The sequence below is a fragment of the Notothenia rossii genome (assembly GCF_949606895.1).
Source record: "Notothenia rossii genome assembly, chromosome: 9".
NCBI classification, from domain to species: Eukaryota; Metazoa; Chordata; class Actinopteri; order Perciformes; family Nototheniidae; genus Notothenia; species Notothenia rossii.
Genome location: NC_136907.1, coordinates 24411689 through 24424144, shown reverse-complemented (window position 1 = coordinate 24424144; position 12456 = coordinate 24411689). Strand labels below are relative to the sequence as shown.

The following is a 12456-nucleotide window of genomic DNA, read 5'->3' as shown; positions in this document are numbered from 1 at the left end:
TGTTCCTCCAGGAACGGAGTGATTGATTTCTCCTTGACAGAGGAGACAGAGCCAAGCCTCTATCCAACACTAGTTTTTTATATCTTATTTTATAGCAACGAGGATCATGAATGGGTTTACTGTAGTAAACAACTATTATTTAAATGGCATTTAAAACACATTTATGGCTCCTCCTGTTAAAAATAGATTAATAAATACAGAATCACTCTTCGCAGATGCCTTTTTTATGTCTTTATATAGATTCTTGGCCTCCTGCCTTTATTGGAACACATATTATAGAGGCACAGGATATGAGGGGAGAGAGAAAGAAGGGAGCAGCATGTCACGTCCCTCCCTGGATGGAATACAAGTGGGACTTTAAAGCTTGTACGATCAATATTCTTTGATTAACAATGCATCATATGTGTATGGAAACTGTGAAAAGGGTCACTGAGTGATGTACACACAGAGAATGATCAGCTGACTCTGCAATTCCCCTCTGTTCTGCAGTGTTTCAGCAACTTCCTGCTCATCCTGTTGGTATCTGCCCGGCCCACAGCTTTACTGTTTTGGTTTGCGCTCACATCTCATCGCTCTTATCAGCATCATGTCCAGATGCTACAAAGCTCTGATAAACCCAGTTGGCACTTCCTGCCCAAAACAAAATGGTGTTTACAAAAAAAGAGAGCCAAATATGTCTCCCTTTTTAAAAGGAGGATGCATGTTGGACAGGTGAAAATCAACATGACTCCAAAAACGTGCTCTGTCTGCACAATGTGTTATTAAGCAATATTTAAAAAATATTTCCCTTACAAAAATATGCCAGTGGGCACATGCGCCTTATGCTTTTACATACTGTAAGGTTCAAAGTGCACAGTTAACACTTAACATATACATCAAAATGAGTCGCCTTAGAAACAAATGCAAAATAAGAATAAATGTTGATTAGATTAACTGTCTTGGTGGTTATTTTTATAATCCAAAATGATGTAGAAATAGATTGAATGCCATGACTAAATAGATTTGTAATGTATTCAAGTAAAGGTCGATCACTGAACCACACTCTTAAGTACTGAAGAATTTTCACTTCAGTGTTGAAACAAACACACAAACAAACGGGTATAAAAATAGGGATTATGAAACAAGAGAAAGAATAAGCTTGTCACACACAGACTCAAAATGTCTCCTTTGCTTATACTGTATGTAAGTGTGAGCAGTGGCGAGGAGCAGCTACTGAGAGAATGAAGAGAAATTAGGAAAATGATAGGGAAGGCTGATAAGGTGCAGTTAAGGTAGGATGTTCAGCAGACTGGGCTAAATGAGTCCAGACGTTGTCTGGTTATCTGATAATGGCAGGAAGGTACTGTCTAATATCTGGTGGAATATTCATGCAGCCTTTATCTTCAATTAACAAGTTATATTTTAATAATGTCATCATGTTTTAGTTTTAATTTGGTTTTTACTCAACTGATCTGGACATATTAGTCTTTTGCTAATTAAGAGTACAGCCAATATGCAGGCCTAATTGTATTACATAGAATTATCTGGATAATGAAACTACATATCTGCCCTATTACAAGCAAAAAAAAAAAAATATTTTCCAACAAATTACAAAAACACACTCTTGAAAAAATCCCAAATAACTCTCTGAGTCGAGGGTATTGAGTTTTGAAGTTATTTCTTCCCTGTGGTTTTATTGGCCGTTGTTTCTGTCTTAATCTACACGTTTCGTTTATCTAAATCGGTCGACTGGTTTGACAAGTTTGATTTAGTGGCCCTTATGAAATATACTGGGCGAGAGAGCTGTTTTCCCCAATTTATTGTGAAGAAATGCTGTGATATATGTAACGACGAGTTGTTTTTCACAGAACACAGCAGACCAGAGATAAAACTGTTGATTAGCAGGTGTGTGGCAATGATACATGGCTTCCTGGAGGCAGTGTATCCATGCGATTTGGCTCTTCTGAACTCCACACTCTGGGCATTGTACTGATTAGTCAAAGATTTGATTAATGTCTAGTCTAATTACCAGTCCTTCTTACTCTCGAGTTGTCAATTATATCTCTTGCTTCGCGTCTTGCGGGCTGCTCACCTTTCACGGCTGGGAGTGTAACCTGTGTGAGACTTTCAATGAGCTGTGAATCCCATACCAGCTCTAATTATCTTCAGCCTTCATCAGCTTCTGAGGCATAAAGATCTTTTAGCGCTTTGCATTGTGCCACACTTCAGAGTGTAACTTTTTGTTCCACACATATAATCCGCCTAGAATCAGAAAGTGGCAAACAAAAAGTACATAGAGACTGTGCCACTGAAAAAGCGAAAAATTATTTATGAAAATAATCTGAACAGTATTTATGTTGCGCAACGTATAACATTTAATGATGACATCAGATGAAACTGCAAGTAAATGAATTGAGCGGTGATAATTGAGATGATGAAGAAAGGTCTTAAGGAGGGAGGCCTATGAAGATGTGTATGATATATCCATGTCTATCAGTCTTACAACACAAGGTTGCCTCAGTGAAAAAGTTCAATCCTTAAAGCACCATTTGCTCCTAACACTTATCGTCACAGATATGATCGCAAAGGGATAATCTTCTCGATGCTCTGAAAAAGATGACGTTGAAACTAGGGCAAAAACAATAGGTTGCTCTTAATCCAACAAAAAAAAGATCACTTCCTGCCTTGGGTGCCAGTGTTATGGTGTGTGAAATGGTGCTTTGTGTGCTTTCAAGTTTTTCCCACCCTGCACATGAATCATGTTGTGACGCTAGGGACATATATGGTGTGGGTGGGGGGGAAAGGAGCCCTATTTTAAGAGAGTGTGAGTGAATCTATAAGACACATTTCTAATTCTTGCACAAAAGGGGCTTATTTTGACTTGAACAAGGTCGACATGATTGATGCAGAATCCAGGAGATCACCTTCAAATCTTAGTAACACAAACCCCCATCTGTTCTGTTTGGAAGACCTTGAGAATTTAGGCTGTGCTGATGAGTGCAGATATATAAAAAGATCTTTATACAGGGATAGTGAAACAATTGTTAAATCTGTACATCACTGACATAATCATATTACTGTCAAAATAGTCTCTGTGACAGCTTCAATCACTTCCCATTTCCTCAGAGCAGACCTGTCAAATCCCACCATGAGACGGGTAAATGTGCTGTGACAATGCATACATGTGAATGAGATCGGTGGACGTCAGAGAAGAGGGGGCGGGGGTGAAGGAACAGAGATGGAGAATAGAGAGTAAATGAGGAAAGGGAGGCTGGAGGTAGGGAAACACATCCACCTACTTACCAGAGATCAGCATCAAGATCGTAACCCCACATTCTGGGCCTCGGTGTGACAAAAATCTGCCGTAGATTCAAATCAGAACACGACTCTGAACAACGCGCCTTGTTGTCGCCGTAATACTGTAGTTTCAATTGTGATACGCAGTTAGCTTCCCTGTTGCCATAGTGGGACATTAAGGGCAGATGTGGGGTATGGGGGGTGAAGGCTGAGCGAGTGAGCGAGAAGCAGACATTTCTGGGACACTTGAGGTAAAGGAGATGGATAATTGGCCCATTGGATGTTCACAACATAAAGTATGAGAGGCCTAAGGTAAGGAGACGGCTCTGTTAGGAAACCTAGTTTTATACGTTTTTTCTAAGCTTTTGTGCTTCACATTTTTAGCCATGGCATCAGCTAGTCCTTAGGGATGGCAATGGCAGTTGGTCGATTCATCACTTTATTCCAGGCTGAAAGATCTGAACAACTGAGTGATGGATGCCATGAAATCCAGAGGATAATAATAACTCTGGTGATTTCCCTGATTCCTCAATATGCCTCATGTGTAGGTCAGAATTTGTTTTGGGAATTTTCTCCCCCAAAAAGCGAGCAATATGGAGATTCTATGCTCTCATTCGTACATGTGTATCCGTTAGATCTAAGTGAGTGTTAAATACATTTTTTCATGACTTGAAAGCTTCAAGGTAACTAATTAATACCAAAAATGTGGAAGTTCTTCTGTTTCCATATTGAAATAAATGCTGATAAATGTACCATAGAGAGTACCTTTAGCTTCCTGCTGTGCATCAAAAGAAATGGTAGCATTTATGTGGGTAAATAAGTGTATTGTGAGAAATGACTTTCTATTAAAAGCTTTTTATTGAGTTATCAAGTTTATTTGTATTACACGTTAAAGGAACTAAGGAGTCTACTAAGGAAGTAGGACTAAACAATACAGCTTCCTCACTTTATTTTTAATAACTAGATAGCTGTCCTTAATTAAACTCTGAGTTGTCTCTGATACAGAACTTTCCTCTGGGGGACACATAAGGGAAATGTTTCTTTCCACGTCTGAAAGACCCCAGGATTAGTCATTTCCTCTACTTTCACTGACCTAGAAAACCGGTCCATGCTTTAGTTTCTCAGAACAGTTTACTTCAATGCCCAATACTCCGCGGCTGTCCTGCTCCACACTCCAAAATCACATCCAACTCTTTTGAACTCCGTAGCTGGGAAACTCATGAACCAGAAAACACTAACGCACGACCCTGACCTACTGTAGAATCGCTTTCATCGACTCTGAATACCAGAACTCTGTGTTCTCAAAGCCCAAATACTTTTTAAACAACTCGCCCCTCAGTGCAGCACACATTCAGACCAATCAAAATACCCTACCTACTCTGCGCTTGCTAATACTTGTTATTCTTTGAACTCAAAAGAAAATCCGAGCCACCCACTCACTCTGAGGATGCCCTTGCCTTTTGGAAACGGATGCACATCTCAGAGATTCAGGCCACTCATTATTGAAGTCCAGAGTCGAGACCTACAGTTCTTATTTAGTTGCAGCAAACTATCCACAGTTTGCTCACTGTACTGTATCATTTTGGGCTTGTTTTCTGATTCCCTCTCTACTTAGATGGTCTCAGAACCCTTTTTTTTTTACTGTGGATATCCTGAAATCTAACATGGAAGCTCTATTAAATTCTACTATCATATTCGTAAGATTTCTTTAAGATAAACGTATGTGATCTCAATGTTCTCCACATAAATCAAAATATGTCAAATTTAATTAAAGAACTCAAATGTAATATGCTTTTTGGCACTTCAACATACTGGAATCACTTTAAATGACATTTAGTTAGTATTTGTATTGCATCACAGATGGACTCGTGATTTCAAAACAAACAATTTTAAATAAGTAGATCCCAAATAAAAAGGTCCCCCTGCATGAATAAAAGAATACAAAAATGGAAACACAGAGTTTATTCTTTCTTAAATAGTCTCTGTATTTTAAAAGTTATATTTTAATATTCACTTTCCTTCCATGATATAAAACAAGACGTTGGGAATATGTTGGATTAACTCGATAACAAAAGTTCTCCAGGATCCTCTTCTTGAGTTTTTTCTCATTTAAATTCGACATCGTCCTTTCCCAAGTGCAGATATGAATCTCTTTACTTTTGTATTGTTGTAAAATAAAGATTGAACTGAAATGCTTACAAAGGGTTATTCACTGATTAACATGTCAAATTATCCGGCGGACCTCTTTGATGTGTTCACTCAATGTACACATGGAAAATATGAATCAAAATCGATATTGCTTTATACTCCACATATAGAACAGATGTGAAGCATATGTAGTGTACATTGCTTTGACTATATTTACAGACTTGCAATGTGTTAACAAGATACAAAGTCTGTTCTGAAGTGTGACGCTTCTTGAAGGCTAAGCCTGATCATTTTGTGATGCTAAACCTTGGGAAAACTTAAAAGAAAATGCTCGAAGCATTTATGCAGTGCTCATGTATGCAGCGTAGCCTGGGGTCAGAGCCTTTCCTGGGTAATGATCAGTGAAATCCTAACATCATCAAATGCTAAGTGATGCAAAAAATAGTAAGAAAATTCGATATGTTGAATTTTTTTGTTTTCACATATGGGAACACTAATTCCTTGACAGCTACAAGTATTGATCATAGGACATGTGCAATGACAGCTGATGGAACGCACCTGCTGCTGACTCTCAATATCCAAATATTACCACAAGTGTACAGCATGTCCTGTACAGCATATCCTGTACAGCCATCATGTGAGACTCTGAGTGTACTCTGTGCGATGATCCATGATATTGCCAAGTGGAGTATGTGAAGAGAACAAAGAAATTGGTTCTAGCATTGAGCCCTTGAGAGACCCCAAAGGTAATTATCTGCTAGACAAGATCTATTGTAATAAGGTCAATAAAAAAAGCAAACACTCACTCAAATCTAGTTTAACATACTGTGGTCGGAGCTGTGTCCTCAAAATAGGAGAAATTGTTTCTCAAAGGCAGGGGCCAGTTAGAGACTTTCAATAGTGCAATATTATTAAATTAGTAAAACTGTGATCAGACTCATGTTTAAAGCCATTTCTCTACAATATATTCGGCCTTTATTTAGTGTATTAAATGCCAAATACATTTCTTTTATTCGGAAAGAATATCTACCATCTACAATTTTGTAACCTGACAGCCATGGATGGATAATAAACAATTGCCCCTTACGATTGAAATGGCTACCACCCAAGCTACATAGAAATACGACTTCCAAACTGTTGTTTTAAAAATATATATTTTGACATTTCATTTTCTGTTTGTGGCTGTTCTGCATTACTTTCTTGGTCATTCTGTCGATATTTTGCATGTGTTTTTGGTTGTTTTGCTTCCATTTCTAGATGTTTAAATACTCCTTTAAATCATTTTGTTTCTCTTTTTGCATCTCTTTGTGTGTTTCGCTCAATTTAACTCAGTGTTTTGAGTTGTTTATTTGGACTGCCTAATGTTAACATGTTACTTCATAGAGAAAGTTCCAGGGCCCTCCTTATTCAAGCATATAAAACACTGACTGATACATCTAAGTATTTCTTCCCCCAAGATAAACAGAGATATTAATGACTTGCAAGGAAAAATAGTAAATCAAGAAACTGTATTTTTCCAATGTACACCTCTGGGTGTGCAATACATCGTTTTTTTTCTTCTCCTCACTCTTCTATTGACCTGCATTGTACAGTCCAGGCGAGCTATGTAATCAAAGGAAACATATATATTTTCTATTCAGTTTGCCACATGTCATCCAGAGTTGGAATGATAAATGTTTGTAGGCTTATAAATCAATCACGCCGGAATTTCAGTGCAGTTAATATGAAATGGTAAATATAATAAAGTTTTTGAAAGCTATATAATGCAAGCTACCTAGTTTGTGAGTGTGTGAATGACTTGAAAATGGTACAAGCCCCTTAATCAGAATAGCCGGGTGAGAAGTTTATATATAACAAATGTTGAATATGGTCTCTGCCACAGTTATGACCTGACTTGGAAAAGTTGTTACTTGACATACTGTAACGCTCTTGAAGTTTGAGCTGTGTGGACTCAAAAATAGGCTACCACTCGAGGGGTGAAACATTTGTCAGATATTGACAGAGAACATAACACCAACATAACACCAACATAACACGAATAAAACACCTTTAGTGTTCTCTCACAAATTCAACAAACAGGTAACAGGTAAATGCAACAGGTAATCCATCTAGAAGAACTCAGAAATTGACATTTTAATCTAAAAATCACCTTAAATCAGTGGTTCTCAAACTGTTTCTGTCATTCCCCACTTTGAACAGGTGGGCCTTTTCAAACCCCACCTGTTCCTCATCGCTCCAATAAAATGGTAGGCCAAGCTTAAAATGGTCAAATGTATCGTTCTATAACAGGGGTCTCCAACCTTTTTCAGGATGAGAGCTACTTTCAAAAAATAAAACAAGTCGTGAGCTACTTTTACTCCCCTTTTTTTTGTTTTTTGCATTTTATATATTTAGCACATTTTAACATAATGATATGCTTTACCTTTAACCTTTGTGTGCTGTTTGGGTCTGTGGGACCCATTTTCAGTGTTTACTAAAAGAAAATGTATGCAATTATTTTAACCTGCTTTATTTGGGGGTGGACCTCACCTCCTTTTTTAAATGTTGAAGTTAAAAGCATCAATCGGGTGCACTTTGAGCTCAACATGAATGTATGGATACAGCTCTCAACACTCGTATGAAACATCTTTAGAATATGATCACAACCAATACTTTTTTTACTGTCCTATAGTACACATTGGTGAGTGTTGTGACTTGAGGTGCTCTCTCTCTCTCTCTCTCTCTCTCTCTCTCTCTCTCTCTCTCTCTCTCTCTCTCTCATCTCTCATCTCTCTCTCTCTCTCTCTCATCATCTCTCTCTCTCTCTCTCTCTCATCTCTCTCATTCTCTCTCTCTCTCTCTCTCTCTCTCTCTCATCTCTCTCTCATCTCTTCTCCTCTCTCTCTCTCTCCCCCACACTTTGAGAAACGCTGCCTTAAATCAACACAATAATAAAACACAAATTGGACTTAATGTGACAGAAATAGCCTTTTTCAGAAGATTATGTGTACAGACGTGACAATAGCCCCCTGTTGAGACCAAAATACTCAAAGTTCTACAAGACCCACTAATCTTTCCACGTCACACAGGCTGTCGAGGCAACTCAGTGCTGAGCCACAGAAACAACCCGTTGCTCTGGGCAGTCAATTAGAGCCGCATGATCAAACATGTCAAACCCTGCACAAGGTCCAAAGACAAAGCCAGAGCCATCTCCAGCATCTGTTGTTCATAGCAGGCCATCAGGGGCTCAATGGAATTTCTCCAGAATAGACTTTTTTTTTTAAAGAGGAAGCACTTTGACTACAAACAACATAGCTATGTAATACAAGGTAATGATATACATGTCCCCGCTGGTACAACTGCACTAAAGTTGATTATTTTCCTAAAAATTTTTTTTTTCCGAATACGGAAATCAACATTTGCTAAATGCAGCAAGACAAACGGCTGCGAATTACATTAGTATTGATTTTTTTTATTTGACTATATAACTCAATACAATTGTTGTTGGGGTAAATATTGCCCATTATCAAACACCAATATTTATCAAATTAATGTGCACTTCAAACGACTTTTTCCCAGAAGGGATTGGTTGCATGCTTGACAGTAGAGGAACATGTGCCATTAGATAAACATGTATAGAAAATATATCGCTATAGGGTAAACACTCTCTAGGAATATTTCATTAAAAATACCTGTGAGATTGTGGAAGACTTTGCTTTGGTTGCTTTTTTTGGATACATATACTTTAATCTTTTGAATCAGAAATATTGTTGAATTTAAGTTTTGTTTTTTTCATTATTTACATTACATTACATGTCACTTGTTAGACACTTTGAACCAAAGCGACTTACATACTCAATACTGTGGGCGATCCCCACAGTAGCAATTTTGGGGTGAAGTGTCTTGCCCAGGGACACAACGACATGCTGACTGCAGTGGGGTTTGAACCTGTGACCCCCTGATCCCAACACCAAGGAACTATCCACTGCGCCACACGCCTCCCATTTTGCCACACCAAGTAGAGTAAATCCAACTCAAATGTAAAAAAAGTGCTCTCTTTTCAGTCTTGAATGGAAGGTTGCTAAAATACTGATTGTATGCAATGAAAATGAATAGTCACTAAATATTTAAGTGGGGAAAACAATGCATGTACAAAAATTGTTCATTTATAGGTGTGCAAAACCTCGCAGAAATGAAATTCTATTATTCTGCGAAGGAAGCTACTCAATGACAAATGTAGCTTCCTTAAGTACTTGAGTCAAAGTTAAACAATCACAAGTAACGTGAACAGTAATAACCTGCTTAGATGTGATGAGTCATAAAGTGAGGATAAGAAAAGAGAAGAAAGACAGACTCACCATGTCTGTATCCGACACCGGCCCGAAACTGGTCACGTAGATGTTTGTCCTCACTTCTGTCACACTCTCTGAGGGAACAGACAACAAGGAGCAGGGAAACATTACAGTGAAGTGTGTGTACAAAAAGCTTTGTTGCAGCTCCGTCTGTTAAGCTGATTGTTTGTGTACATGACGGTAAAGTCTGCCTGTTGGCATTTAACTAAGCGGCTTCACAAAAACTCCACCGTAATCAAGGGTTAGAGGAACACTTCATGCTAGATTTATGCACGCTCGGTGGAGAAATTGTGGACGGCTTAATACCCGATTCTCTCATTCTTTGTATCATCTTGTCAAAACCATGTCACAGATCGCAGGTTTTAGAATGTAATGCCGGACCAAGAACATTCAAAATCTCCTTAAAATGTACAAGCATTGCCAGACAGCATTGGTAATAATAATCCCAAGTATTCCAACAAGGAACTTCAGCTTCAATCTCGGGGTAAAATGGTGCTTTGAGCAACACAGATGCTTTTGAAAGCAAATTAGTAAAACTACCATTTGTCTGGCTCAAGCTAGCTTTGTCCAATACAGCATGAAATGTGCTCTTGGCAGGCCCAAGTGTGCATCTTTGGAGAGAAAACATCCCTTTTAACCCAAAAATTATTTTAGTTAGCCTGCCCCAAAAACATTTAACAATCCCTACGGGCCTACTGGCTCGGGAGTAATATGCAGCAGTCAGCGTTAAATATGAGCGAGCCTGTGTGTGTGTTCTTTAATTCACATAATGGGCACACTTTGCTGCTATTACACCATTTTATGCACACATTATAATCTCTTTAGTCTATTGTAGTATGAATCCAGCATGAATGTTACCAGGCTTGTTTGCTCTGTATATTCCTATAGGGCCAGTGTAGTTCTTTAATCATAATTACATGTCTCGTTGCGTTACATAACGACTGCTTTTGTTCCGTCACGATGACTTATTAACTATTCTTGATACTGTAACGATGACCCAATTGATCATTATACAGTAAATTAGTCAGGACTTTTTAATATGATAATAATGAGCTGTGGAATAATTGTTTCCAAATACTTCGCAATTGATTTGAATATTGCATGTAGGAGGGCACAAAATGAACGTCGTGACAGATCAAAATGTGCCCTCTTCAGTGGGCGCTGATTCAGCTTCTCATGGCCAAATGTGTGAAGCAGCCTTTTGGGCCATTTGTGAGACAAATGGCTGCTCCCAGCGGTGCAACAACTACAGAGTGATGAGGCCTTTCTCCAAAAGTGAATGGACCCTCGACTCTAACTGTGTCCCAGATCTAACTGACCACACACAGGTGAAGTCTCCAATCCTCTAGCAAAGGGCCCCCTTGAGAGACAAGATCCACATCCACATTAATCATTGCTGTGACACAAATAGCTCTCACAAATGTGTGATTATCACAACACCCAGTCAGCAGTTTGCATGGCGGGGGAGGCAGAATGAGATGCCCCTGCTTCTGTTTACAACAATGCACCAGAGCATGGGGCAGAGCTAATAGATGCTGCTGAAAATGAATTTAAATGGGACTTTTTGCTCCAGCTTTCTATCCAGTGTGTTGGTCTGAGATTGGTCCCACATGACTGTTTCTCACTGGGAATGTGGTTGGTGGAGCAGGTGTGTAACCAACAGGAGGATGATTGGTAGCCTTGTCCATGGATGTGTAGAAGCTGTTGGCTTTGACTGAGTGTTTCGGCCATTCTTAGGAGGCAATCAACTTGTGTCTTTAAGCAGATAGATGGACCGTGGATGTATAAAGGGAGCTGAATACAGCGTTGAAGGTGGGCCTGGTTGATTCCATTGAACGTTGCTTAGTGGTGCTTGAAGGTAACATGACCTGACTCTCGAGTATAAAAAGTAACCGAATTATCCGGGCCCATAAAGCTTGCGCACTTGCGTTTTCGTTAGGCCCCGCCTCTGATCGGCTCTGTCACATCAACGACATGTCTGTCTCGGTTAAGTCGTATAAATAAAGAGAGAAACAAACACTGGCTTTTTGAGCATTTTACAACTTTTTGGACCTAATGATTTAAATAAGAAAAATAATCAATATATAATTAATTACAAACTGATTTACAGACATCAGTTTCCCAATGTAAGTCAATGAGAAAAAGTCTTTGTCTCTTAATGTGACCTTGCTCTTTGTATTTCCATCTTTAATCTACATGGTCCCTTTGCTGTTCTAACGATGTCAATTTCCCTACTTTGAAACAAAGGAAGGATTTCTGATTTGAATAGATCAATTTGCAAGTGAAATGCGATCATGCTGTCCTGCTACTCCAGGGTTTGGCTCATGTTATATCAACTAGAGTTAGTTTTTTTTAAAGTATTGCTTCCATTATACAGACCCCACAGTTGGTTAGTTTGCGGAATAATAACAATAAACCTTATTTATACAGAACTTTACAGAAACAGCAGCATCCGAAGAGCTTCACAGTTAATAATGAAAGGAATAAAAACACACAGCATGAAAACACACAAACAAAGAAATACCATAAAACACCTGCTTATATAAGTTTTAGCTGACCTCAGTGTGTAACATAAATTAAAGTAAACACGTCTAATCATAATTGAATCTCAAATGCTCTGCTGTGAAATGAATAAAGTGTCATATTTCAACCAAGCTGAATTATTCCAGTCCTCTCGTACCAGTGTTAGTGGCTCAGTGAG

The 12456-nt window shown here is 38.6% G+C and overlaps 1 protein-coding gene across 3 annotated transcripts in view; it reads right to left on the bottom strand.

Moving 5' to 3' along the window:
* gabra3 (gamma-aminobutyric acid type A receptor subunit alpha3) overlaps positions 1–12456 on the bottom strand; it is a 125301-nt gene that overhangs the window by 26406 nt on the left and 86439 nt on the right. For all 3 annotated transcript variants that reach the window (XM_079647894.1, XM_079647893.1, XM_079647895.1), the window contains one exon: positions 9762–9829. In XM_079647894.1, the coding sequence (XP_079504020.1) occupies positions 9762–9829 (68 nt within the window). The remainder of the gene's footprint in view (positions 1–9761; positions 9830–12456) is intronic.